Here is a 21,078-nt window from a genome sequence, read left to right as displayed (position 1 = left end):
CTTCCTTTCTAACGTTTTCTTGGCATATAGGTCGATGTTGTACATTATCATGAAGCACACGATAAACCATTTCCGGTGATTTCACGGGCTTGACACCGCGAAGCTCGAGGGTGATGCTCGAACGGACGGCCGGCTGCCTTGAGAACGCGGGACGACGTATTCTTCGAGATCGCAATGGCACCATCCGAACAAGGAGATGCCTGGCTCGAAACTTTTGGAAGCACAATAGCACTCCAGCGGATGTTCCCTTCTGGTTCCTTGCTCTACTCCAGACCTTGCGTTCGTCCCCCGTTCTCAGTAATTCGGCCGAAAGCAAAGCTACCAAGGATGGCGCAACCTCCATTCTTGACTTTCTTTACCCTCGAAAATTCCAGCAGTGTGTGTCTTTGCGGTCTTCCTTCACTCCGAAGAGGCTTGGGCTGCGACGGAGGAGAAGAATGCCCGCCAACCTCTCGAGAGCCTATACTACAGAGGCCACGAGCACCCACCAGGCTCTCAGCAACAACATTCATCCACAAGAAGGGTCACACGGGATTCATGAAACAGAAGCTCAGGTGGCGCAGAACATTCTTCGTGGGATGCTGAAACGGATGAAATTGCATTTTGATAAGGCATGGCTCCAGTATATTTTGGCTGGACAGCCACCGGAAAACAGGTCTGATCTTTGCCTCTACCTGAGCAGGTCCGACAAGCCTGTGGATCAGGAACGGGTTGAGCGCCTGTTGGAGCAAATTGAATACGACCGGCTCTCTCCCGACGATTTTCTCCGTCTCACGCAGTCCCAGCTTAACCTCAAACGGAACTCGAAAGCCATTTCCATTTGCGAGAAAGCAGCTCTCCGCGGCCTTGGGGACTCAGCCTGCGCGGAGGCTTTTGCACATTACGTGAAATGCAATCTCTGGCTTTACGCGGCGTCTCTATGGGGATTGAGATCGCGGTCCCCGGGAGATGGCCGGCCCCAACTGCCTGTTTTACTGTCCAGAATCCACAGACCGAAACTTGCCCAAAACATATGCGCCCTGCCCCCTTACCTACGACACGAACGAGGCGTTCAGAATTGGGGGGCTCCGTAGCCTTGCGTCCTTCCTCCTTGAGGACCTATTCAACCCTGCCCGGCCTCCCCAAGAGTCCTCGACGGAGGCACTACTTCAAGTCATGCGCAACTTTGATGAGCTGGGCTTCTTGAGACCCTACCATCATTTCAACTTGATCAACGCCTTTATATCCGTGGGTCAAAGGTCAGCCCTCGTACGGGCTATCGTGTTTTATCGCAATTTCCGCCAGACGCTGCCGGATGAGAAACCCCCTGCGAGGCTTGTGGATCGTCTGTTGGAGTCTTTAGTGTCATGCTCTATTACAAGTGGCATTCTTTTCTTTCTGGATGAGATGGCACTTTTTTGGAGAAGGCCGTCCCTCGAGGCGTACAAGCTAGCCATGATTGCTTTCTCTCGAGCCGGATATGCCTCGGAAGTTCATTATATGTTCCAAAAGCTTGTGGCAGATCATGGTAAACCCAGAAGCCGGAGATTGGTTACTCCTCTGCTGTATGTTCATGCGCGGCTTGGCGATGTACAGCAAACGATGCAGCAGTTCCGAAGGGTTTCAGAAGAATTTGGTCTTGAGCCAAACCTGGCGTGCTGGAACATTGTCCTCGTGGCACACGCAACCGCCGGTGATTCCACAGGCGCTTTCTCTGTTCTGTCACAGATAATGCAGAAGGGCATGCAACCTGATTTCTACTCTTTCAAGACGGCGATGGGGCTCTGTGCTCACCAAGGAGATATCGACAATATTCGCCGGTTGCTCACTGAGGCTCAGAAGCGACAAGTGGTAATTACAATGCCGCTAGTTAATGCTGTCGTGGAGGGTTACATCATGGATGGACAATTGAAATTGGCCGAGAGCTTTGCCCGGCTCAGTGCGGACTTTGTGGCCAAGAGCACAAGCCGTCTCGACATGTGGAATCAATTGGCATTACGATACGCCTCCAGAGCAGACCTCCCGGGCCTCAATCGAGTCTTGAGACGCATCAAGAGAGAGCAGTTGCCAGAAAGTTCAACAACACACTTTGCTACCATGCTTAGTCGGGTTATTGTTGGCAAACCGGAAAAAGCACAGAAAACTCTTGCGTATCTTGATGGGGGCCATCATTTCCTGCCAACTCCAGCCCACTATGGCCTCGTCCTCTACGGATATGTGAAGACGCGAAATCGTGCTATGGCACAGATATTGTTCGATGAGATTCACGAACGATTCGGCAAAACCGGACTTGCTTCAAATCTTTGGAGCCTTCGGGCCCAGATCCTGCGAGACCTGCAAATCGTTAACAATCCTTTCTCTACCCGCGAGAAAGCTAATGCCGCCAATCTCAATTTGACCAACGTCGAACGGTTCATGCTGGGCTCAATTACACCACCTGGCCGTCCCTTGCTGAATCTCAAGGCCGCCACCATTGGTAGGAAAACCAACCAATATGGCCTTCCCATCGTGCACTATGAATACCTCATCAAGACATACGGGGCAGAAGGCGCCGTTGAAAAAGCGCGTGAGCTTTTTGACGCATATGCACAGAGTAAGCAGTCCACGGCACTGCTGAATTCGGACGAAATCGAACCTGTGCCGATTCGCCTTGTTACTGCTATGATGGATGCACATTTGAATGCGGGCCAATATGAAAGCGTTGAAGAGTGCTGGCAAATTGCATTTTCGAGCGCTGTCAACATGGCCCGTCGCTTTGATCTTGACGACCTCTTCGCCTCTCAGACCCCGGCCTTGGTTTCTTCCTCGCCTGTAAAGTTGTCCTCCGAACACCCTCGGACTTCATCTCGACCAAGTGTTCCCGCCAATCAGCAAGCCTCGGATACCACACCGAATGATCCGTCCCAGAAAAAGACGTCTGAAATTCTCCCGTCACGGCGATTTCTTCTCTCCCGGCCTCTCTCGATATATATGGAATCTTTAGCACGCCAGAACGAGATTTCGAAAATCTATCACGTCGTGACAAAGGTCGAGGCAACTGGATTTGTGTTGTCCACTTTCAACCGGTCCATCATGGTGCGAATCCTCGCGTCTTCCAATGAATTTCCCGACCAACTTGAAGCTTTCCGAGTGTTTGAGGACCACTTCATCCGCAATTTCCCCGGCTGGAACAGAATTTTGCGCAGCGAGGGCTTGCAGCCTCGAGGCGTCCCTACTAGCATCGAGGAGATGGAATCTTCACATGTTCCTCGGGGCACACACGGTTTTCTCAAAAAGGCTGGGCGGTTGTTCTGGGGCAGGATCAGACCCGACTTCATGCAACCAACCTATCTCGCTATGGTCCATCTCGCCTCCACATTATTGCGAATTCGCGAAAAAAGCATTGAGAGCGGTAGCATGGAATTGGAGCGTCTTCACAGCGTAGCAGGTGCGACGATCAAGACACTCGCTCAGATGCCCTACTCGCCGGATAAATTGCAGGGCACGTTACTCCGTGGCACCCAGTTGCTACCCGATGAGAAGAAGTTCCCTCCTAGGCAACCGGTGGTGCGCGAGGGTCTTGGCCGCAGTGCCCCATCTGTGACCCGCGAGCACCGTTCCATCAAAATGCCCGGACGGCCAGCATCTGCCGATTTACGAATGCGGCTGATGTTGATGCAAGCTTCCAACCGTCGACGCCATCGCAAAAACCTGCTTGATGCAGTAATCACGCCGCGAGATCAGTCAGAGCTTGAGCGTGAATCTTGCGCTAAGTCGGCCCGATTCTCTGATTCAATATTGCCTTCTATCTTGAGCAAACCCATCATCACACGCGGGAGCAACCAACCTCTTGGATTCCGTACACAACGCGGTCAATTCGAAGGCTTGGCCAAACGACGTCCTATCCTGCCTCGACAGAGAAGGCATGATGGACTCGGTGAGAGCCACCAATCACCCACAAATGAAACAATCGAGTTGGAAAACCAACGTGAATCGCAATAAGGAAGTCTTTGTTTCATGGTAGACCGATGCTTTGGGAGGCGACCAATCCCACGGTGAGGCCAAGACGGGGGCAACGAGAGCTGAATGCTGTTGTGGGAATGTACGAGGAGACAAGGACATTGTGAGATATATCCTTTGTATAGTTATTGTATTTGCATAGCGACTATATAGATTTTCAATGTACTATATTCTGCATTTAGATCTCAAGTTATGCGATTCTGGATTCCGGGACCGACACTATCCCTTCAGAATATCTCTGCAATATCCACAGCCAACTTGAAACTATAGCTGACCCCAAACTGAGGCTTGGATTTTTACCATACCTGGATGGCTAGGTGAAGCAATCCATGGCAGTTCCTGCCTGAACGGGAAGGTACCGATTCAGTGCATACCTGTCACATGATCTATTACATCAGCAGACGCGGGACGCGTCCACTGCGACGCGTTCCAATTTTGCCGGATCGGGAGCAAATCCCATCCCTCCCTTGTCATTCATCTGCTCCTTCGATTGTGCCACCCCACTGAATTCTACAAGCCATCATGGACGGGGCCCAGCTGCGTGATGAGGCTGCGCAGGATCGCCTGCGAGCTGCCAGCGAATTTCTCGACCCGAGTGAGTATTGTCATTTCCCTGCCCATCGCTCCATCTAATACGTGGTACTTCCAGACGATGCCCGAGCCCGCAGGTATGTCGGTCCTTCGATTGCTGCTTTGAATTGCAGCCCTGACTTAAGCCAAACAGCTACCGTGCGGATATTGTGGTGATGCTGAATCGAGGATTACGGCGTCTGACAGTGGGTTGATTCGCAAGTGTCCCCCATGGGTGATTGCTAATAGCCTGTCTAGGTTAGCATCGATGAGATCCGAGCGCACAACCGTGAGCTTGCAGATGGGTATGTTTCGCTGCTCAGTATTCGCAGAGTGTGGATATATAATCTCCATACACGCCACATGCTTAAACTTCATTTTCGATTAGGCTCCTCACGTCACCGTTCGAGTATTCGCAGGCGTTCGACCAAGCACTGAAGGATGTGATCAAGAATTTGCCCAACCAACTACCCAAACAGTCTTTGGATGAAGTGGTGCGTATATAAATGGGACTATTGCGCGCGGATTACGGGGCTAATTATGTTGACAGAGCTACTATTGCGCCTATATCGGAGCTTTCGGAGAGTTTTCTTGCAATCCGCGAACTCTGGGATCGCAGCACTTGAATCGTATGGTGTCGCTCGAGGGCATTGTGACCAAGTGTTCCTTGGTCCGACCAAAGGTGATCCAAAGTGTTCACTACAGCGAAAGGAAGGACCGTTTTCTTGCGCGGAAGTATCGTGACCAGACCATGACCGCGAGCGGTGCAACAAGCTTGAACGTCTACCCCCAAGAAGATGACGAGAAGAACCCGGTGGGTGCATTATGAAAAGACAAGAGACTATTAAGAAAACTAACTCGTGTCTAGCTCATCACCGAGTACGGTTACTCGACATACATGGACCACCAGACTATCTCCATCCAAGAAATGCCCGAACGAGCCCCGGCAGGTCAGTTGCCTCGAAGTGTCGATGTCATCCTAGACGATGACCTCGTCGACAAGGCCAAGCCCGGTGACAGAATCCAGTTGGTCGGCACTTACCGTACCCTCGGAAACCGAAATGCAAGCTCCGGGTCGTCGACCTTCCGCACGATTGTGATGGCCAACAACATTATTCAGCTGTCTTCAAAGAGCGGTGGAGGGATTGCCCAAGCAAACATCACGGATACGGACATTCGGAATATCAACAAGATTTCCAAGAAGAAGAATGTCTTCCAGCTGCTTTCTCACTCACTAGCACCCAGTATCCACGGGCACGACTACATTAAGAAGGCCATTCTGCTCATGTTGCTCGGTGGAATGGAAAAGAATTTGGACAACGGCACTCATCTTCGTGGTGATATCAACATTCTCATGGTTGGTGATCCTTCGACCGCGAAATCTCAGCTCCTCCGGTTCGTGCTGAACACCGCGCCGCTGGCAATTGCCACGACTGGTCGAGGCTCCTCGGGCGTCGGTCTAACGGCCGCTGTCACATCTGATAAGGAAACCGGCGAGCGGCGGCTAGAGGCTGGTGCCATGGTACTCGGTGATCGTGGCGTGGTGTGCATTGATGAATTCGACAAGATGAGTGATGTAGATCGTGTGGCGATTCACGAAGTTATGGAGCAGCAGACCGTCACGATTGCTAAAGCCGGTATCCACACGAGCTTGAACGCGCGATGCAGTGTCCTGGCTGCCGCCAACCCGATTTACGGGCAGTACGATCCGCACAAGGACCCGCACAAAAATATCGCACTTCCTGACTCTCTTCTGTCACGTTTCGATTTGCTTTTCGTCGTCACAGATGACATTGAAGACTCCAAGGATCGGACTGTGTCGGAGCACGTCTTGCGCATGCACCGGTACCGCCAACCCGGCACCGAGGAGGGTGCACCGGTCCGAGAGCAATTGAACCAGACCCTAGGTGTAGGGATCGAAGAGCGCAAAGATGCCAATGCGCCGACGGAAGTGTTCGAGAAATTCAATGTTATGCTTCACGGCGGCATGGTCAACACGGGCCGCAACCGCGGGAAGAACGTGGAAATCATCAGTATCCCGTTCATCAAGAAGTACATACAATATGCCAAGTCGCGTGTCAAGCCGATCCTCACGAAGGGTGCTGCCGACCACATTATTGCCACCTATTCCGCTCTGCGCAACGACGAGCTCTCCCGTAACCAGCGCCGCACTTCACCCATCACCCCGCGTACTCTCGAGACACTCATTCGATTGTCTACCGCCCATGCCAAATCACGCCTGTCCAACCGCGTCGATGAAAAGGACGCCAAAAGTGCCGAGGCCATCCTGCGCTTTGCCATGTTCAAGGAAGTCCTCGAGGACGAGCGCCGCAAGAGGCGCAAGGTGACTGCCTTCGACGAAGACTCAGACGACGAGAGCGAGCCCGACCTTGACGATGACGATGATGACGACACGCCCTTCCGAGGTTCGACGACGGCCACGTCAACGCGGACTCGCGGCCCTGCGGCCACGCGATCGAGCGCTCAGGTCCCCGACGACGGCTCCGAGGACCCTAACAGTCTGTATACCCTCAGCCCGCGCGGCCAGCGCATGCGCTCCTCACAGACGCGCACCCAGACGCAGACCGAATCACAGATATCTGTGGCATCCTCGCAGCCCGCCTCGCAGCTTGTCCAGTCCCAGACTGAAAACTCGCAATCCACTGCTGCATCGGACCACCCAATCACTCCGGAGCGCATGGCCGTCTTCCGCCAGACACTGGGTCCCCTGATGGGCACCCGCGTGTTTACCGATGGTGACATGACCAACGTCAACGACTTGATCGAGGCTGTGAACACGGCTGTTCGTGCCGCACCAACACTCGGCGCTGCACATGTGTTCGCGCTCCCCGAAGCCATCCAGGCCCTGCGGCTGATGAACGAGGAGAACCTGCTGATGTGAGTAATCTCTACCACCCATTGCTCTAAGTGTGAGCCATTCACTGACTCGTTTTCTTTCTGTGATAGGTTCCTGGAGGACGATGACAATGTGTACCGGATCTAATACGGTCTGTCTTATGTTGCTGGGCGTCAATTGTCCAGGTTTACGAGCACGTTTTGCAAACAATTGCATTGGGAAGTTGTTGTCATTTTGTGTTGGGAGTATGGAGTCGGATCGTCCGGGACATGTGAATTTTTTTAAGTCCTGAATATATGATTACTCCATCCATGGCTGAGTTGCAGAACAATGTAAATGGACCACCGTTTCTGCATCTAGTTTCTACGGCATACAAATGCGAGGACACGATCATGGCACATTCCGTGATAGCATCGTTTGATGGTTATGTATAGCAGGAATGAGGAAAGATAAATTTGCAAAACCAAAATAACCTCTTCCTCTAACTACGTTTCAAAACAGTCCAGGCACAGAACGCAGAACAAAACGGGTATAGATAGAGACATGGACGCCATGACAGACATTTCGTGCTATGCTGCAGAATTCTGTTCCGGTACAGATGTTGGTATAGCCTCCTCCTTATCTTCATCCAACGGAAGCATTCCAGATTCGTCGGAGGAAAAAGACGGGGTTCGCACACCCTCACGGACCTGTGCCTGCGTGAGAGGCGACAGGCCGCGGCGGAGCGATTTAGAGCCCTTTCGCTTTCGCTGTTGAGGACTCGAATCGGTGCCAGGGAGTGACGGAGTGTTGCTGCCGCGGCGCGGCCGGCCAGACGCGGAGGAGCGGGAAGGAGGCCGGTCATCGTGGCCTGCATCGACCGGGGTCGAGCTGCGGGACGAGGTCCGAGAATGAGACTCGGAGCGAGTACTGCGGCGCGCGGAGGGTGCGCGAGTCTCTTGACTGAGTTTCGACGAGGTAGATGGTTGGTGATGGTGGTGTGGATATGGGCGGTATTTGGTCTCTGGTTCGAGGGGCCGGTAGATGGTGGCAGCAACAAGACGGCGGCGGTGGGAAGCGCACCATCCCAGACCGAGACGTCCGAGCCAGCCTCCCTCGGTCTGGGCAAGCTGGCGCTCGCGCTCGCGCAGTTTGTGTCGCAACTGAGCGCGACGCTCGTTCTCCTTCTCCCAAAAATCCGTGCGGTAGTCGTCCCAGTTCTCGCGGAATTCTGGGGAGAAGGACTTGGGCAGCAGAAGCAGACGGATGTAGTCCCCTCCGGGGCTCAGATCTTCTTCTACCATACCGGACTCGCTGTCGCCACCACTGTAGTACTGTTGGTAGTGCTGCCGACCACCGGCACGTCGCTCTGAGGGATTTCGCTCGACCCAGTGGAAATTGCCGCTGGGCGATGGGAAGAACGGGACGGAGAATGGGAATAGGAACGAGACATAGGATAGCAGCTCCTGCCACCAAGGGCCGCGAATCACAATGATTTTTGTATTCATGTTGCGCAGGCCACGATTGGCGACGGCGAGCCAGCGCCGTGGCCAGCGAATTCCGCGCTCCCATTGCCCAGTTCCCCAGACCAGGAGCGCAGTCACCACCCCGCCAAGTAGCGCGACTTTCTCGCCCATCTCAACCACCCAGTACACCGAGCCGCCCACCCCACGACCATCTTCTCGTGGGCGGAGAAATAGAGCGTATGCGAAATAGGCGATCCAGGTCATCAAGAGAAGTAGGAAGAAAGTGTTTTGTCGGCGACGCTCGCGCAAGGCCAGATACTGGGCTCGCAGCGAGGTTTCGAGAATCAGCAAGTTCAGGTAAATCTGCGGTGGCGATGAGGGTAATGTAGCTAGCGGATCAGGAGTCGATGATCGTGGCGGGGACGAAGAGTCCGAAGGAGCTTGCTGTGAAGCAACCGGGTCTGGTGCAGACGCGCGAGCATCGGGGACCGCGCCCTTGACGAGCTGATCCAAGGGAGTTGCCATGGTCTAAGAATCATACAGAATGAAGCAAGAGAAACACAGTTAATCAAACTCGGCCGTGGCGGCCTGGCGCAGCTCTCATGAGAGAAGCATGGGGGGAGGAAGTGATGGGAGAACGGAGGAGAAAAGCGGAAGATCAAGAAACGGCCGATCCGCGACATCATCTTTCCCACTTCTCTCTCCGCTGCCCTTGGGGTCTGGCATTTCCGTGTCCTGAGTCTTGATTCTTTCTTTCTTTTTTTTCTTCAGGGATCTCCCGTCTTCTATTGTTCGGGTGTTCATTCGGGGTTTGTGCACGTCTGGTTGCCTGTCGGGGTTAAGCGGCGTGGCTGATCCGTCTCCGGTTCCTCTTATACCCCCATGAGCACCGCCCTTCTTCTTGTGGCGGAAACAGTTTGTCACTCTGCTTCTCTGTCACCAAGGTATTCTACGTGCCACATACTATCCTCTGCAAATCCTCGACTCTGGGTCTATCCCGCTCGCACACCCCTCGCCACTCACTTTGGGATCCGCCCGTCATCCTCCATGACCTCAGAATCCTTCAATTCGTCCCAAGAGGACGTCCGCGAACACCACCAACACCGGCCCAATGCACAGACGGTAGAAGGCACGCCGTATGCTGCTCGCGCTGCCGCCGGGGCAGCAGCCGCGCGGTCATTCTTCCCGTTGGGGTACCGAGAAGGCTTCAGTCAATGGGTTCGTTTCTACGCCGGGCAGACTGATAACCTCTGGTTTCGTTGTCGCTGACGTGTCGCGTTTTTCTCTTCTAGTGGGCTCGTCTCCCTGCTGCCGCTGCCGAACATAAGGTTCTTTCCCATCTTCCGTATTTGCATCACCAGCCTCCTACCCACCTTCAAACCGGAAACACGGCAGACTATCCCGACGGAGCCACCCCCCGCAGCCTTCAGGCCACAGATCCAAACCAGCAAGGAGAGATTACTACTAACTCTCTCGGGGATCCATATGGTCCGCGACGATGGCGGTCGAGTATGGTAGAGCTCAGTGGCAAAGATCGCGCACTCAATGAGTTCTCGGTGGAGAGAGTCGGTGAGGATGCGGACCAACATCTGGTCATGTTGCATGGCTACGGTGCAGGGCTCGGCTTCTTTTACAAGAACTTCGAGCCACTAAGTCGATTGAAGGGCTGGCAATTGCATGCAGTTGACATGCTCGGCATGGGCCGGAGCACTCGGCCACCATTTAAAATACAGGCAAAGGAGCGAGAAGCCGCCATCCGAGAGGCCGAGGCTTGGTTTGTGGACGCGCTGGAAGAATGGCGTGCCAAGCGCAAGATTGATCGGTTCACCTTGCTCGGCCACAGTCTCGGTGGGTATATGGCAGTCGCCTACGCGCTTAAATACCCCGGGCATCTGAACAAACTCATCCTGGCGTCTCCTGTGGGTATTCCGGAGGACCCATACGCCGTCACCGCGGATGTGCCCGAGCCTTCCGACTCAACCATGGCCAACGAGTTCACCCAGGATGAGCGTGAAATCACCGCTTCGGCGGCTGTTCCGGGTACGGCGCCCAAGACTTCTGACGGTAGCTTCATTACGGGGCGAAATCCCGCACCGAACGTCGAGCACGCAATTCAGCCGCCGCGACGAAATCTGCCCAAGTGGTTTGCTTATCTGTGGGATTGCAATATCTCCCCCTTCAGTCTGGTGCGTTGGACTGGTCCGTTTGGGCCTCGTTTGGTATCGGGGTGGACCTCACGCCGCTTTTCGCACCTCCCAGCCGAAGAGGCCAAATCTCTCCACGATTATTCATATTCGATATTCAGCCTCCGCGGCAGCGGCGAATATGCCCTGGCGTATATCCTCGCACCCGGCGCATTCGCTCGCAGTCCTCTCATCCACCGCATACACGGTGTTGGGCGGCAAATGGTGCAGTCTAATTCTCTCTCAAACTTGCCTCATCCGGTTACTGCCGCCACTTCATCCGTTGCTCCCCCCAAGCCTCCTGCATCCACACTATCAGAAGCCCCTGGCGCTGCTCAAACACCCGAGACGGAAGCTCCGGCTCAACGCGAAAAGGGTCTCCCCGTGGTTTTTATGTACGGTGACCACGACTGGATGGATGTTGAAGGCGGTCACGCCGCAGCAGCCCGCCTCGAAGAAGAAAAACAGCGTGCTCTACAAAGGCAACGCCGCAAGAGCGGCGTAATGATGAGGGATCTGCCAAGGTCGTAGTCGTCAAGCGGGCTGGCCACCATCTCTACCTGGACGGATGGGAAGAGTTCAACCGTGTCGTCCTGGCTGAGATGGAGGAGGTGGATCGGCGGGAGAGGGGCCGCCAGCCTTGACCTTGACTTGTGACGAAAAGACTCCATGTCCTCGGTGGGATGGATCATGGGCCATGAATATCTCTCTTTTAGCTTGGAGCGTCGGTTTTCTTTTTGGATATTGTGTGCCGGATACCTTTTTTTTTTCTTTTCTTGTTTTCTTCTTTCCCTGTGTGCGGCTCTCTGCTCTGTTGGATATATTCACTATGGTACATACCTCTAGACATAGACATGGATCAGTCATATTGGTATACTTTGTGGCTTGTACGATCCCTGCTTTTATTTCTGGACAGCTTGATATGGTAGGGAGGAAAGTAAAGTGAAAAAAAAAAAAAAAAAAAAAAAAAAATTTGGAATACGGGATTCATATTTCCAGATAGAAAAATAGGAATTGAACAATTCAATCAGGCTAGAATGAACGTAAAGCGTGCAATTGTTGTGACTATATGCTTGTTGACTATAAACAAGAAATGGCATGTGCAAAGAAGAGAAAAGAAAAGACAATAAATAACCAAAGATATGCAGTCACCATGCCATTTCATTCGCCAGCAGACATCCTTCGCGCATGTGGTCCCGAGATGCTACTTCTGCGATGCCGAACGCCCACGGGATAATGTGCCATCGACCGGCTCAGATGCAGCGTTGCATCGCGATCCTCAGTTGAGACACCGATCCCTGGAGTCGTGTACCCACTGCGACTTGGACTGGCCATGCCCGATAGCGAATAGTTGCTATAGGTTCCAGGCCACCCAAGGGCGAAGTAGCCTCCGCCAGAACTGCTGCTATTCTCACCCAATCCCGTCACAACCCCATCCACAGAGCCAGGGAGATAGGTGGTTGTGTGGGGGCCACTGGGTCCCGACAAGGCCCGTGAGAATGACCCGGCGTGTGAATAGACCCGGGAAGATGGGTAGGGCTGGGGTGTCATGAACGGGGCGACAAGCCGCGCCATGGATGGGGACACGGCGTGGGTATAGGGATAATCTCTAACATCGGGTCGGGTCGATAGCGCGAGCGAAAGTCCTCCGCCTCCGGACCGCCGGCCGATCACCGGCAGCGAGGAGGTCGTGCGGGAGGGATGGTGGTGGCGGGGCGCTCCGGGCTGCAGATGAGAGGAGGCGTGTCCGGAAGCAGCACTGGTGGTCGGCGGCATTAGAGCTGGGTAGCTATTTCCAGAGTCGGCATCGGCGTAGCTCGGGCTGTTCACAGCGGATGCGGGGATGGAATCCGGACTTCCCAGGGTGACCAGATGGGATGGCAGCTCAAGACGCTGGTTTAAAGAAAGCCAGGCGCGTTCATCGGCATCGGCATTCGCGTTGGGACCGAAGTCCGCGCTGGCGCTGTGTGCCGACGAGGATGACACAGAGCTTGAGGGCTTCTCGTGAGAAACTAGACCCCCGCGGTGCTTGAAGGCTCGTGAGGAGCTTGAGTATGAGCGCCAGCCGCCCACGCCTTCGAAATCCCGCCGCGCGTCGCCACTGACCAAGCCTAGAGGCGCGGTAGCCGGCAGATCGTGGGCGGCGGCCATACTGCGGGCATAGGAGGCTCTTCTCCCACTAAGGTGGTCATCTGGGGTGTCGCTCAGGCCTCGGAGAGCGAGCGCCACATCGTTGCCCTCATGGGTCTTGCGTGACTGGGTTCGGCTCGAGCCAGAGTTCCGTCTGGATGGACCAGCGGGGGTCGGTGGTTCAGAGAGAGCGAAGGTCAACAGGGAGGATGTCGATGAAGTTGGGATGACAAAATAGCTAGTGACAAGGCCGTATCCGAGCTCCAGGTAGACGATTGTCAGCCGGATGAACAGCGTCAGCAGCGCGAAGGAAACGGTGACCCATGCTGAGAGAAAGAGTGGAATGGCTACTAGGCCCAGGACTGGCAGCACAAGCAGCGTGGATAGCTGCATGAACTGCATGGCTTGGATCAAAATCCATGGCGAGCAGGAGAAACAAGCTTGCCTCGTGGGAGTTAGCTGTTGATGCATGTGAAGCCCCCCCGGAATTACCTCACCCCCACCTGGTTCCACCTCCAGTCTTCTTGTGGTGGGTATACTACGGCTGTTTTGGTAATACGTCAACACACAAGACTATGAATCTCCTGAAGTTCACGATGCACATTTTTCAAGTAACAAGAATTCTTCATCCTCTTGGAATATCATAAGAAGTTTGGGTGCCTAATCTTTAAGGCTTTAATATCATATATGGATAACCACGTCCGCTTGGTAGGGAGATAGAATAAAGCAAATATTATAGCAGCTTCTCTTAATACCTCCAGGGCTATTATGACATGTAGGAAGGATTAAGGAGGCCTTAATATCTAGGCAAACTATGGGTTGTCTGTGAGATGAGGCTTCTTTCTTGATTAGGAAACTGTTTGCTCCCTTATGTTTTTGGGATAGTTTGCCCAATCGCCAACCAGGGCCAGGTGGCCTAGTAGGAAAGAGACACGTATACTATCCTCTATGAGGCTGCGGTCTTGAGGTTCCTGCCACTGCAGGAGCAGAGGTGTGCGGGGGATTCCCGGTACCATGAAGCCGCCTAGGTCCATGGTTCGGCTCCTCTTAGCTTTTTTTTTATTAGATCCTTTCTTCTATTGACCTAGTAACTTAATGAGATAAAAATAAGAATTAGAAAAGAAGAACACCCTAAGGTGAATAATTAACCTAGGTGAATAAACACAGATACGATTTCACACTATTAAGCCTGAGATCTGAAAAACATCGTTGACATTTATATAGATCAAAGAAAGGTGGGTCGGCAAAACTACGTCATGGCAAGAATACCTACCGCCTAGATGCCCTTAAGAGATGCGCCAAGAATGCACTAGCTTCTGAGCTTGCTGTCAAGCTCTCTTTTCGTTTCTTCTTTGCAAGTCTACATACCCTTCGTCCCACCATGTCCGAGGAATCTTTCCCCTGGGACATTGGTGTCCATGATGCCCACTGCCACCCCACCGACACCATGCCTTCCATCGCCAGCATCCCAGACATGAAGGCAGCCACGCTGACAGTGATGGCCACGCGCGGGCAAGACCAATCCCTGGTCCAGCAGGCAGCGCAGTCCCACCCAGAGCGCATACTGCCATGTTTCGGCTGGCATCCGTGGTTCTCGCACCAGATCCGGGACGACACAAACGAGCCCGAGCACGGGAAGAATGATCATGATGCTACCCAACAGAAAATCAACCACTACGCCTCTGTACTTACACCCTCGTCGGTCGACGACCCGACCTTTGTGGATGCATTGCCCACGCCGATTCCGCTGTCCACACTTATCGCTGATACCCGCGCCCGCCTACAATTGTTCCCCCGTGCGTTGGTTGGCGAGGTGGGGCTGGATCGTTCGTTCAGACTGCCCAGCGCGTGGACGCTACAGGAGCTCAATACACGAGACACCCAAATTACCCCCGGGTCGCGGGAGGGCCGTCGCCTTTCGCCGTACTGCGTCAAGCTGGACCATCAGCGGGTGGTACTCAAGGCACAGCTGCGGCTGGCAGGCGAAATGGCTCGGGCTGTATCACTACACAGTGTGAAGACACATGGAGTTGTCCTGGATGTCCTAAAGGAGCTGTGGGCAGGTCATGAGCGAGTCGTGCTCTCAAAGCGGGCGAGAGAGAAGCTGCAGGATGCAGAGGGTGTGGTCTTCGACGACTCCGAGGAGGAAGATCAAAAGGATAACAATGGTAAACAACATACTACCACCACCACACCCGGCGGTATCAACCATACCTCAGCCACCTCAGTCCACGCAGCTTCGCCCTCTCCCCCATCCCTGCCTTTCCCACCACGTATCTGCCTGCACTCCTACTCCGGCACCATCGAGCCGGTGCGCCCATTCCTGAACCGGTCGAACCCCTCTGACATCTACTTCTCCTTTTCGACGGTCATCAACTTCGGTGGGGCGCGTGTGGGAAAAGTGGGTGATGTGATCAAGGCACTGCCTGCTGACCGGGTGCTCGTCGAAAGCGACCTCCACACAGCGGGGCCGGAGATGGACGAGCTGCTGGAGCAGGCGGCACGCCAGATCTGCGAGCTGCGTGGCTGGGGGCTGCGGCAGGGTATGCAGCAGCTGGCAGAGAACTGGAAGAGATTTGTTGCTGGCTGAGTGGGTCTTTCTGTTGCTCTTTCTTTTGCATTTCTTTTCTTTCAGAATTTCATGGGATGGTGTTATGGTTCTGTTGCATAGCGCGGTAGAGTTTCACAGGCCAATGGATGCCTAGATGTACGATTTGCATACAAAGTACATGAAAACACATAAATTCAATGATTAAAGGAAAAAAGAGGAACACTTTTCTTCCTTGTTAAATGTTCAGAACGTGCAATTATATAACAAGTGTATGGCTAAGTATATATAGGGGATGTAGAGGATCGTTGATATGTGGTATCGTGGGCTCAAGCCCGTTTATAGGAACCCCTTCCCCCCTTGTAGGATTCTCTCATCTGAACAATCCTCCTGTTTATATCGTGTGCGTCCGTGGCCTTGACGTAGCTCATCTCATCTCATCATCAAGTCTCAAGTCGTGGTAAAAGTAGAGGAAGGGGTTTCAGCCAAAGGTTTTGCGGCTTGAAGAGGTCGTATGGAAATGAAGGGCATATCATCCAAATGCCACCCAAAGGGGCGATATCAAGAATGCATCCATAAGAAATAATAATTTAAAAAAAAAGGCAAATTAGCCGTGGATCCAGCCCCCGTCCGGAATGAGATCTGACATGGGCAGATCCTGCCAGTAGATCTGTCGCCACTCGTCCTCTAGCTCTGGAAGACCCTCGACACCCATGGGCACAGGCAGATCTGAATCTGTGAATGAAAAGAGTTGCCGCCAATCTAGTTGGTCGCGCGCTGGCTCCATTTGGTCCACCTGCATGCTGCTCGAATAAGGGTCGTTTCGCTCCAAGGGGCCGACATTGAGTCGGAGAGGGGCGGTGATCCAGTTGTCGAACTGTGTGTTGGGCTGTGGCGATAGAGTGGTCTGCTGCATCGGAGTGGATTCAGGAGTGGGCACCCCAAAGGATAGTGGTTGAGGTGTGGGGGCAGTCTGCATGGCGTCTGGAGACGTGACGGGTATTTTGCCGGAAGGCTGACCACCGTAAGGCTTGGGCCGTTCGCTGGTCGCCATGCGGAGGTCTTCTTGCAGTCGCTTGGAGTCCTCAAAGAGCCGCAGGATCGTCCCTGCATGAACCCAATATTCAGCCAGCTCGCGCAGCGAATAAGAAGCCGAATCGAAGCGTCGCAGGGCATTGATCGCCAGAACAGGATTGGAGAATCGCAGCTCCACTCGTACTTGGATCATGGCCGTAAATAGGGTGTGCACTCCCGTGTACCAGAGGAACTTCAGACGATCATTCAGTCGGAGCTCTTCGAAGATCGAGGCGATCACTCCTGCAGCAGCGCTACAAATCTCCGCGTCGTGGGGACCATAATCGTCCGAATACGCCGAGGCTCTTGGATGCGGCCGATGCAACAAGATGAGGAAGTTGTTGTAGGTCAAGTGGAGCGTAGCGGACCATGGATCCATGTCTGACGCTCGAAGACGCAGGTTGTCCGGAAGCTTTAGCGACCAATTGGCCAGGGAGCCATCTGCTTCATGGAGAACCGCTTTCCGGCGTTCTTCGGTGGTCCGAAGCCCGAACCGATCACGAATGACATATGAGATCATCGTGCAGAGTTCTGTAAAATGAATGACATACTCGGTTTGCACTCGGGGTCCGCAGTTTTCAAAGTCCGCCGGTGTCAGCGGAGACACATCGGAGTCGTCAAGGTTGCTGAAGTAAACTTGATTAGCATTTACAAACATCTGGCGGGGTTCCATCGAAACTCACATAGCCTGAGGTCGGCCATACGACAACGACACTAGCACATCAAACTGCACTAAAATGAACCAGACTCGTCTCCACATCCGTCGGTCACGGGTCACGAAGCGGCTTGAGACGGGGTCGCGATGCATTCCAAGCCCCATGGCAATCCGCGCGGCGACACCAACCCAAAAGTGAGCATCCGCAGCGACATCGTCGTCAGCGCTATCAGAATGCCAGGTCAATAGCAATGCTACCTGAACCAGAATATCCCGATTTCGCTCAATGCGATTGTCGAACAGGTACTTGGTGCGGCGAAAGAAGATTTCCTTCAAGGCATCACGCTCTGCTTTCGGGCGGGAAACATGAGCTCCGACCAACAATATGGCTTGGAGAAGGAGAACCGGTGGGGGATCCGCAGGATCTCGGTTCCGATACTGCGTCATGAACAAGTCTTCATCTACGATGGGATAGCCGGTATTGACGTAGGCGAAGTAGGCTTGGACTAGCTGGTCCGCCAGGGCCGGTTCTGGGAGCGTGAGAGCATCCGTCAGGAGCTGATCATGACCTGTTTTCATTTGCCGGCGCGGGATTTCATTGCTCGCGAAATGGTACACATCGTCGTCCTGGTCCCGCTGTTGGCGGATCAAGAAAGACATATTGGAAAGTTCATGACCGACGTAAAAGGCGCGCACGCCTCTTTGAATCTCTCTTCGACCAGACTCCTCTTCATCAATAATTTTCACGAGCTGCTGCTCCATATCCGTGTGTGCCTCGCGGGCATGCGACATGTCGGGGCCTTGGCGGGGGAATGTCTCGGGCCCCGCGTTAGACAGGAACCGATTTTGCGGAAGGCCATTTGCAGTGGGCGTTGATGCATGGCTGTTCTGGAACGGCGTTGGAAAGCTCGGAGGTAGCGCCGTGCCTGCGGGCGTGGGAGGGTTGGGAGTATGATCAGAGGTTGGCAGAGGCCGAGATCGGATCGGAACGGGATCGAGAATCGAACGCACTGCAAGCCGTTTTTTCTTTTCGTGGATGCGGCAGTCGGTCTTTCCAGAAGTGCGACAGTTGGTGCAAGGGATTCCGACTGTTCGAGCGTCACAGCGAACCTTGCGCCGGTGACAATGAACGCAGGCCGCGGAACCTAAGAAATTTCGGGTCACCGGTCAGCCAAACCTGCGATTGGTATCGGTAGCCCTAAAAAAAAGAACACAACAAGAAAAATCTCATCAATCGAGGGAGACCGGTTGAATCAGTTCGTAGAATGATTGATAGGGAAAACGAAACAAAACAAACACATCAAAAGAGAGAATGCTCCTACCCTGCTTGCGCTTGCTCACCCCGTCGGGGAGCGGCGAGGAAGGGTTATCATAGGTGGAGGACATGGCGGGAGAACCATCGACATCATCCTACAAGTGCAGATCGTGAGTCTGCATTTGAACCACGCAGTTTCTCAAGGCATCCTGCGAGGTCAAACGATTGCCGAGGGTACTAGCAATTCACCCAGAGATTCGAAAAAGTCGGGAAGATGAGGGCTGCGGGATCGGGTCTGGTGGAGTCTCACGTGCGGAGAAGGCGAAAACGCGATTATGTAAAAGCCCCGACAAAACTTCAAGTTGGGCCATATCGTGGGTCTACAAGTGGATACCTGGCGTGAATCACGGATGATCATATAGGGGAAAAGTCGGGGAAGACGGGTCCTGGTTTGTCTACTTGGCCTGGTGCTTTGGGTATACTTGGGAAATCGAGATAGGTGGCGTGCGAGGCCACCCGGCCTTGATAACGCCTTATCGGGAAGTATACAAGCCCTCCACAGGATCCACCTTCCCCGGTCTGCAAAGACGTCGAATTGTCATGGATAGGTACAGATATTGCCAGATCAATCATTCCACCTGGAGAACCCACATGAACGCCGCGAAACAAATCAATGTGGCGGCCAAACTAGCCCTATACAAGGACACACTTGCCGAGAATAGCACTCAACTCGGAGTACCCGCTGTCGAGGACATGTTGCTTTTCGAGTATATAGACCCCATTCAATTCACAAAAAGGGCCACCATCGCGTCGAGCGCCCGCAACATCAGGACGGGGCACAGATAGACTGAAAAAAAAAGAGAACCAGGACGCCTGCATGCCCCCACGCCATCTTTCTGAAATCCACATGGGAACGGCCATCTCACGAACACCTTCCAGAAACCAAATTTGACTCTAGTGTTTCCTCGACTGATGCCAACTGATCATGAAGGATCACTAGTACGTGTCACCACCCGCTCCGTTGTGAGGTTGTGGGACCATGGAAGGATAGCCGTAGGCAGCGGCTTCTTGCTCCGACGGATCGAGGCTGGGGTTCAAGATGCTGTTCGCACTCTCAGCATCCGGGAACCCTGTAGGGCGAGGGGCACCACTCGGACCACCCACGGGTCCGGCACCATAGCCGCTGCTCGGGGGTCGACCCTGGTTCTCGCCTCGTGCAGATTGAGTCTATAGGAAACCAGTATATTAGGTCCAAGAGTGCCGGTGTCTCGGGGGAGTATCAGTCTTACCTCACGATACTTGGAAAGGTAGATCTTGAGAGCCTCAGCGTAATTTTCAAAACCAAGCGAGGTCATCGCGAACAAGATATCCTCGCCATTGACTGTCTTGCGCTTTTCTTGCTGGCATTTTTCCGAGGCTGGAAACTTGTCAGCATGGAACATTGACCGAATAGAGTCAAGGCAAAAAGCCCACCTTCACTCGTGATGAACGAGATAAACTCGCTCACACATTCTTGCATGCATTCCTTGGCTTCTTTTGCGATCTTCGCGTTGTCGGGCAAAGCGAGCTTCATAATGCGGGCCACTGCAGAGAAGGGGATGGATTAGCATCTTTCGAAATTGAATGCGGAGAAATGCCATCGTGGATGGGACGAAACGAATGTTGGGGTGAATATTTCCCGAGTCATCGCGCAGGCGCATTTTCTCAAAGAAACAAACGAAAGATCAACGCATGTCTCGAGGATGGTGGGCAAACAAGCTTCTGGAAGGACAAAGCGGGGAGACAATAAGACACAAAAAGCCAGGGACGCACAAATTAGAACCACAGGATGCTTCAGAGAGAGACGCAACTAACCATTGGCAATCGGAAGCCACCGATCTTGCTCCTTCACCTCGAACTCGCCCTGGCCATGGAGTTGGTCGTGCTCGCGTTCCATTTGTTCTGGGTCTTCACCCGATTGCACCTCGGGCTCAACTTCCGGCTCCTTAGAGGGAGAGGTCGACGACATGATTATGAGTGGTTTGGATATAGTAGAAACGGGTTTTGGGCGGCAAGACGTCTGTTCGCGTGCTCTGTTGGCAGACACGTCAGATCTGAATGCTGGCGCGCGATCGACTCTGTTACAGACAAGTCAGAATTGTCTGCATCAAAAAGGGGACAGGGTTGGATTGGCTGGATACGAACCGCTTCACAGTAGCCTCGATGGGGAGAGTATCAGCTGAGTGGGGGTGGCTTTGGCAATATCGCGCAGTAGCTCTGTACTCGCGAAAGCGCGCAATCACAACCGATTAGTCTGATGTTCCGAAAAAGGTATGGATTTCCGAGTGATTGTCAAGTTTGAAGTAGGAAAAGCGATCGCGCCGCAGTATTAGATTCAGGAAGA

The 21,078-nt window shown here is 53.5% G+C and overlaps 8 protein-coding genes across 8 annotated transcripts; 4 read left to right on the top strand and 4 right to left on the bottom strand.

Moving 5' to 3' along the window:
• Window positions 1-113: 113 nt before the first annotated feature.
• Window positions 114-3,960, top strand: NUU61_009254 (putative translation regulator (Cya5); the record flags this gene model as incomplete). The annotated part of the gene is made up of 2 exons (XM_056659779.1): window positions 114-976; window positions 1,056-3,960. 2 exons carry the CDS (start codon window positions 114-116, stop codon window positions 3,958-3,960), a joined length of 3,768 nt encoding a protein of 1,255 aa, XP_056508072.1.
• A 540-nt stretch (window positions 3,961-4,500) lies between these two features.
• On the top strand, window positions 4,501-7,552 carry NUU61_009253 (MCM DNA helicase complex subunit MCM3; the record flags this gene model as incomplete). Its single annotated transcript, XM_056659778.1, has 8 exons — window positions 4,501-4,573; window positions 4,628-4,646; window positions 4,703-4,754; window positions 4,807-4,853; window positions 4,937-5,042; window positions 5,099-5,362; window positions 5,417-7,446; window positions 7,516-7,552. 8 exons carry the CDS (start codon window positions 4,501-4,503, stop codon window positions 7,550-7,552), a joined length of 2,628 nt encoding a protein of 875 aa, XP_056508071.1.
• A 422-nt stretch (window positions 7,553-7,974) lies between these two features.
• NUU61_009252 (Spo7-like protein) lies at window positions 7,975-9,375 on the bottom strand (the record flags this gene model as incomplete). Its single annotated transcript, XM_056659777.1, has 1 exon — window positions 7,975-9,375. One exon carries the CDS (start codon window positions 9,373-9,375, stop codon window positions 7,975-7,977), a length of 1,401 nt encoding a protein of 466 aa, XP_056508070.1.
• Window positions 9,376-9,732: 357 nt separating this feature from the next.
• On the top strand, window positions 9,733-11,677 carry NUU61_009251 (putative alpha/beta hydrolase; the record flags this gene model as incomplete). The annotated part of the gene is given in 3 exon segments (XM_056659776.1): window positions 9,733-10,068; window positions 10,143-11,534; window positions 11,546-11,677. The coding sequence occupies 3 exon segments, from the start codon at window positions 9,733-9,735 to the stop codon at window positions 11,675-11,677; spliced, it is 1,860 nt and encodes a 619-aa protein (XP_056508069.1).
• Window positions 11,678-12,194: 517 nt separating this feature from the next.
• On the bottom strand, window positions 12,195-13,565 carry NUU61_009250 (uncharacterized protein; the record flags this gene model as incomplete). Its single annotated transcript, XM_056659775.1, has 1 exon — window positions 12,195-13,565. The coding sequence occupies one exon, from the start codon at window positions 13,563-13,565 to the stop codon at window positions 12,195-12,197; it is 1,371 nt and encodes a 456-aa protein (XP_056508068.1).
• Window positions 13,566-14,544: 979 nt separating this feature from the next.
• Window positions 14,545-15,753, top strand: NUU61_009249 (TatD family hydrolase; the record flags this gene model as incomplete). The annotated part of the gene is made up of 1 exon (XM_056659774.1): window positions 14,545-15,753. One exon carries the CDS (start codon window positions 14,545-14,547, stop codon window positions 15,751-15,753), a length of 1,209 nt encoding a protein of 402 aa, XP_056508067.1.
• A 565-nt stretch (window positions 15,754-16,318) lies between these two features.
• NUU61_009248 (uncharacterized protein) lies at window positions 16,319-18,826 on the bottom strand (the record flags this gene model as incomplete). Its single annotated transcript, XM_056659773.1, has 3 exons — window positions 16,319-17,411; window positions 17,469-18,585; window positions 18,763-18,826. 3 exons carry the CDS (start codon window positions 18,824-18,826, stop codon window positions 16,319-16,321), a joined length of 2,274 nt encoding a protein of 757 aa, XP_056508066.1.
• An 865-nt stretch (window positions 18,827-19,691) lies between these two features.
• On the bottom strand, window positions 19,692-20,703 carry NUU61_009247 (nuclear transcription factor Y subunit beta; the record flags this gene model as incomplete). The annotated part of the gene is made up of 4 exons (XM_056659772.1): window positions 19,692-19,922; window positions 19,985-20,112; window positions 20,169-20,279; window positions 20,550-20,703. 4 exons carry the CDS (start codon window positions 20,701-20,703, stop codon window positions 19,692-19,694), a joined length of 624 nt encoding a protein of 207 aa, XP_056508065.1.
• Window positions 20,704-21,078: the final 375 nt, after the last annotated feature.

This window comes from Penicillium alfredii, assembly GCF_028826965.1.
Source record: "Penicillium alfredii strain IBT 34128 chromosome Unknown utg000011l_segment0_segment0, whole genome shotgun sequence".
Classification (NCBI taxonomy): domain Eukaryota; kingdom Fungi; phylum Ascomycota; class Eurotiomycetes; order Eurotiales; family Aspergillaceae; genus Penicillium; species Penicillium alfredii.
Note: the sequence above shows the minus strand (reverse complement) of the source record. Positions and strands in the feature narration are given on the sequence as shown.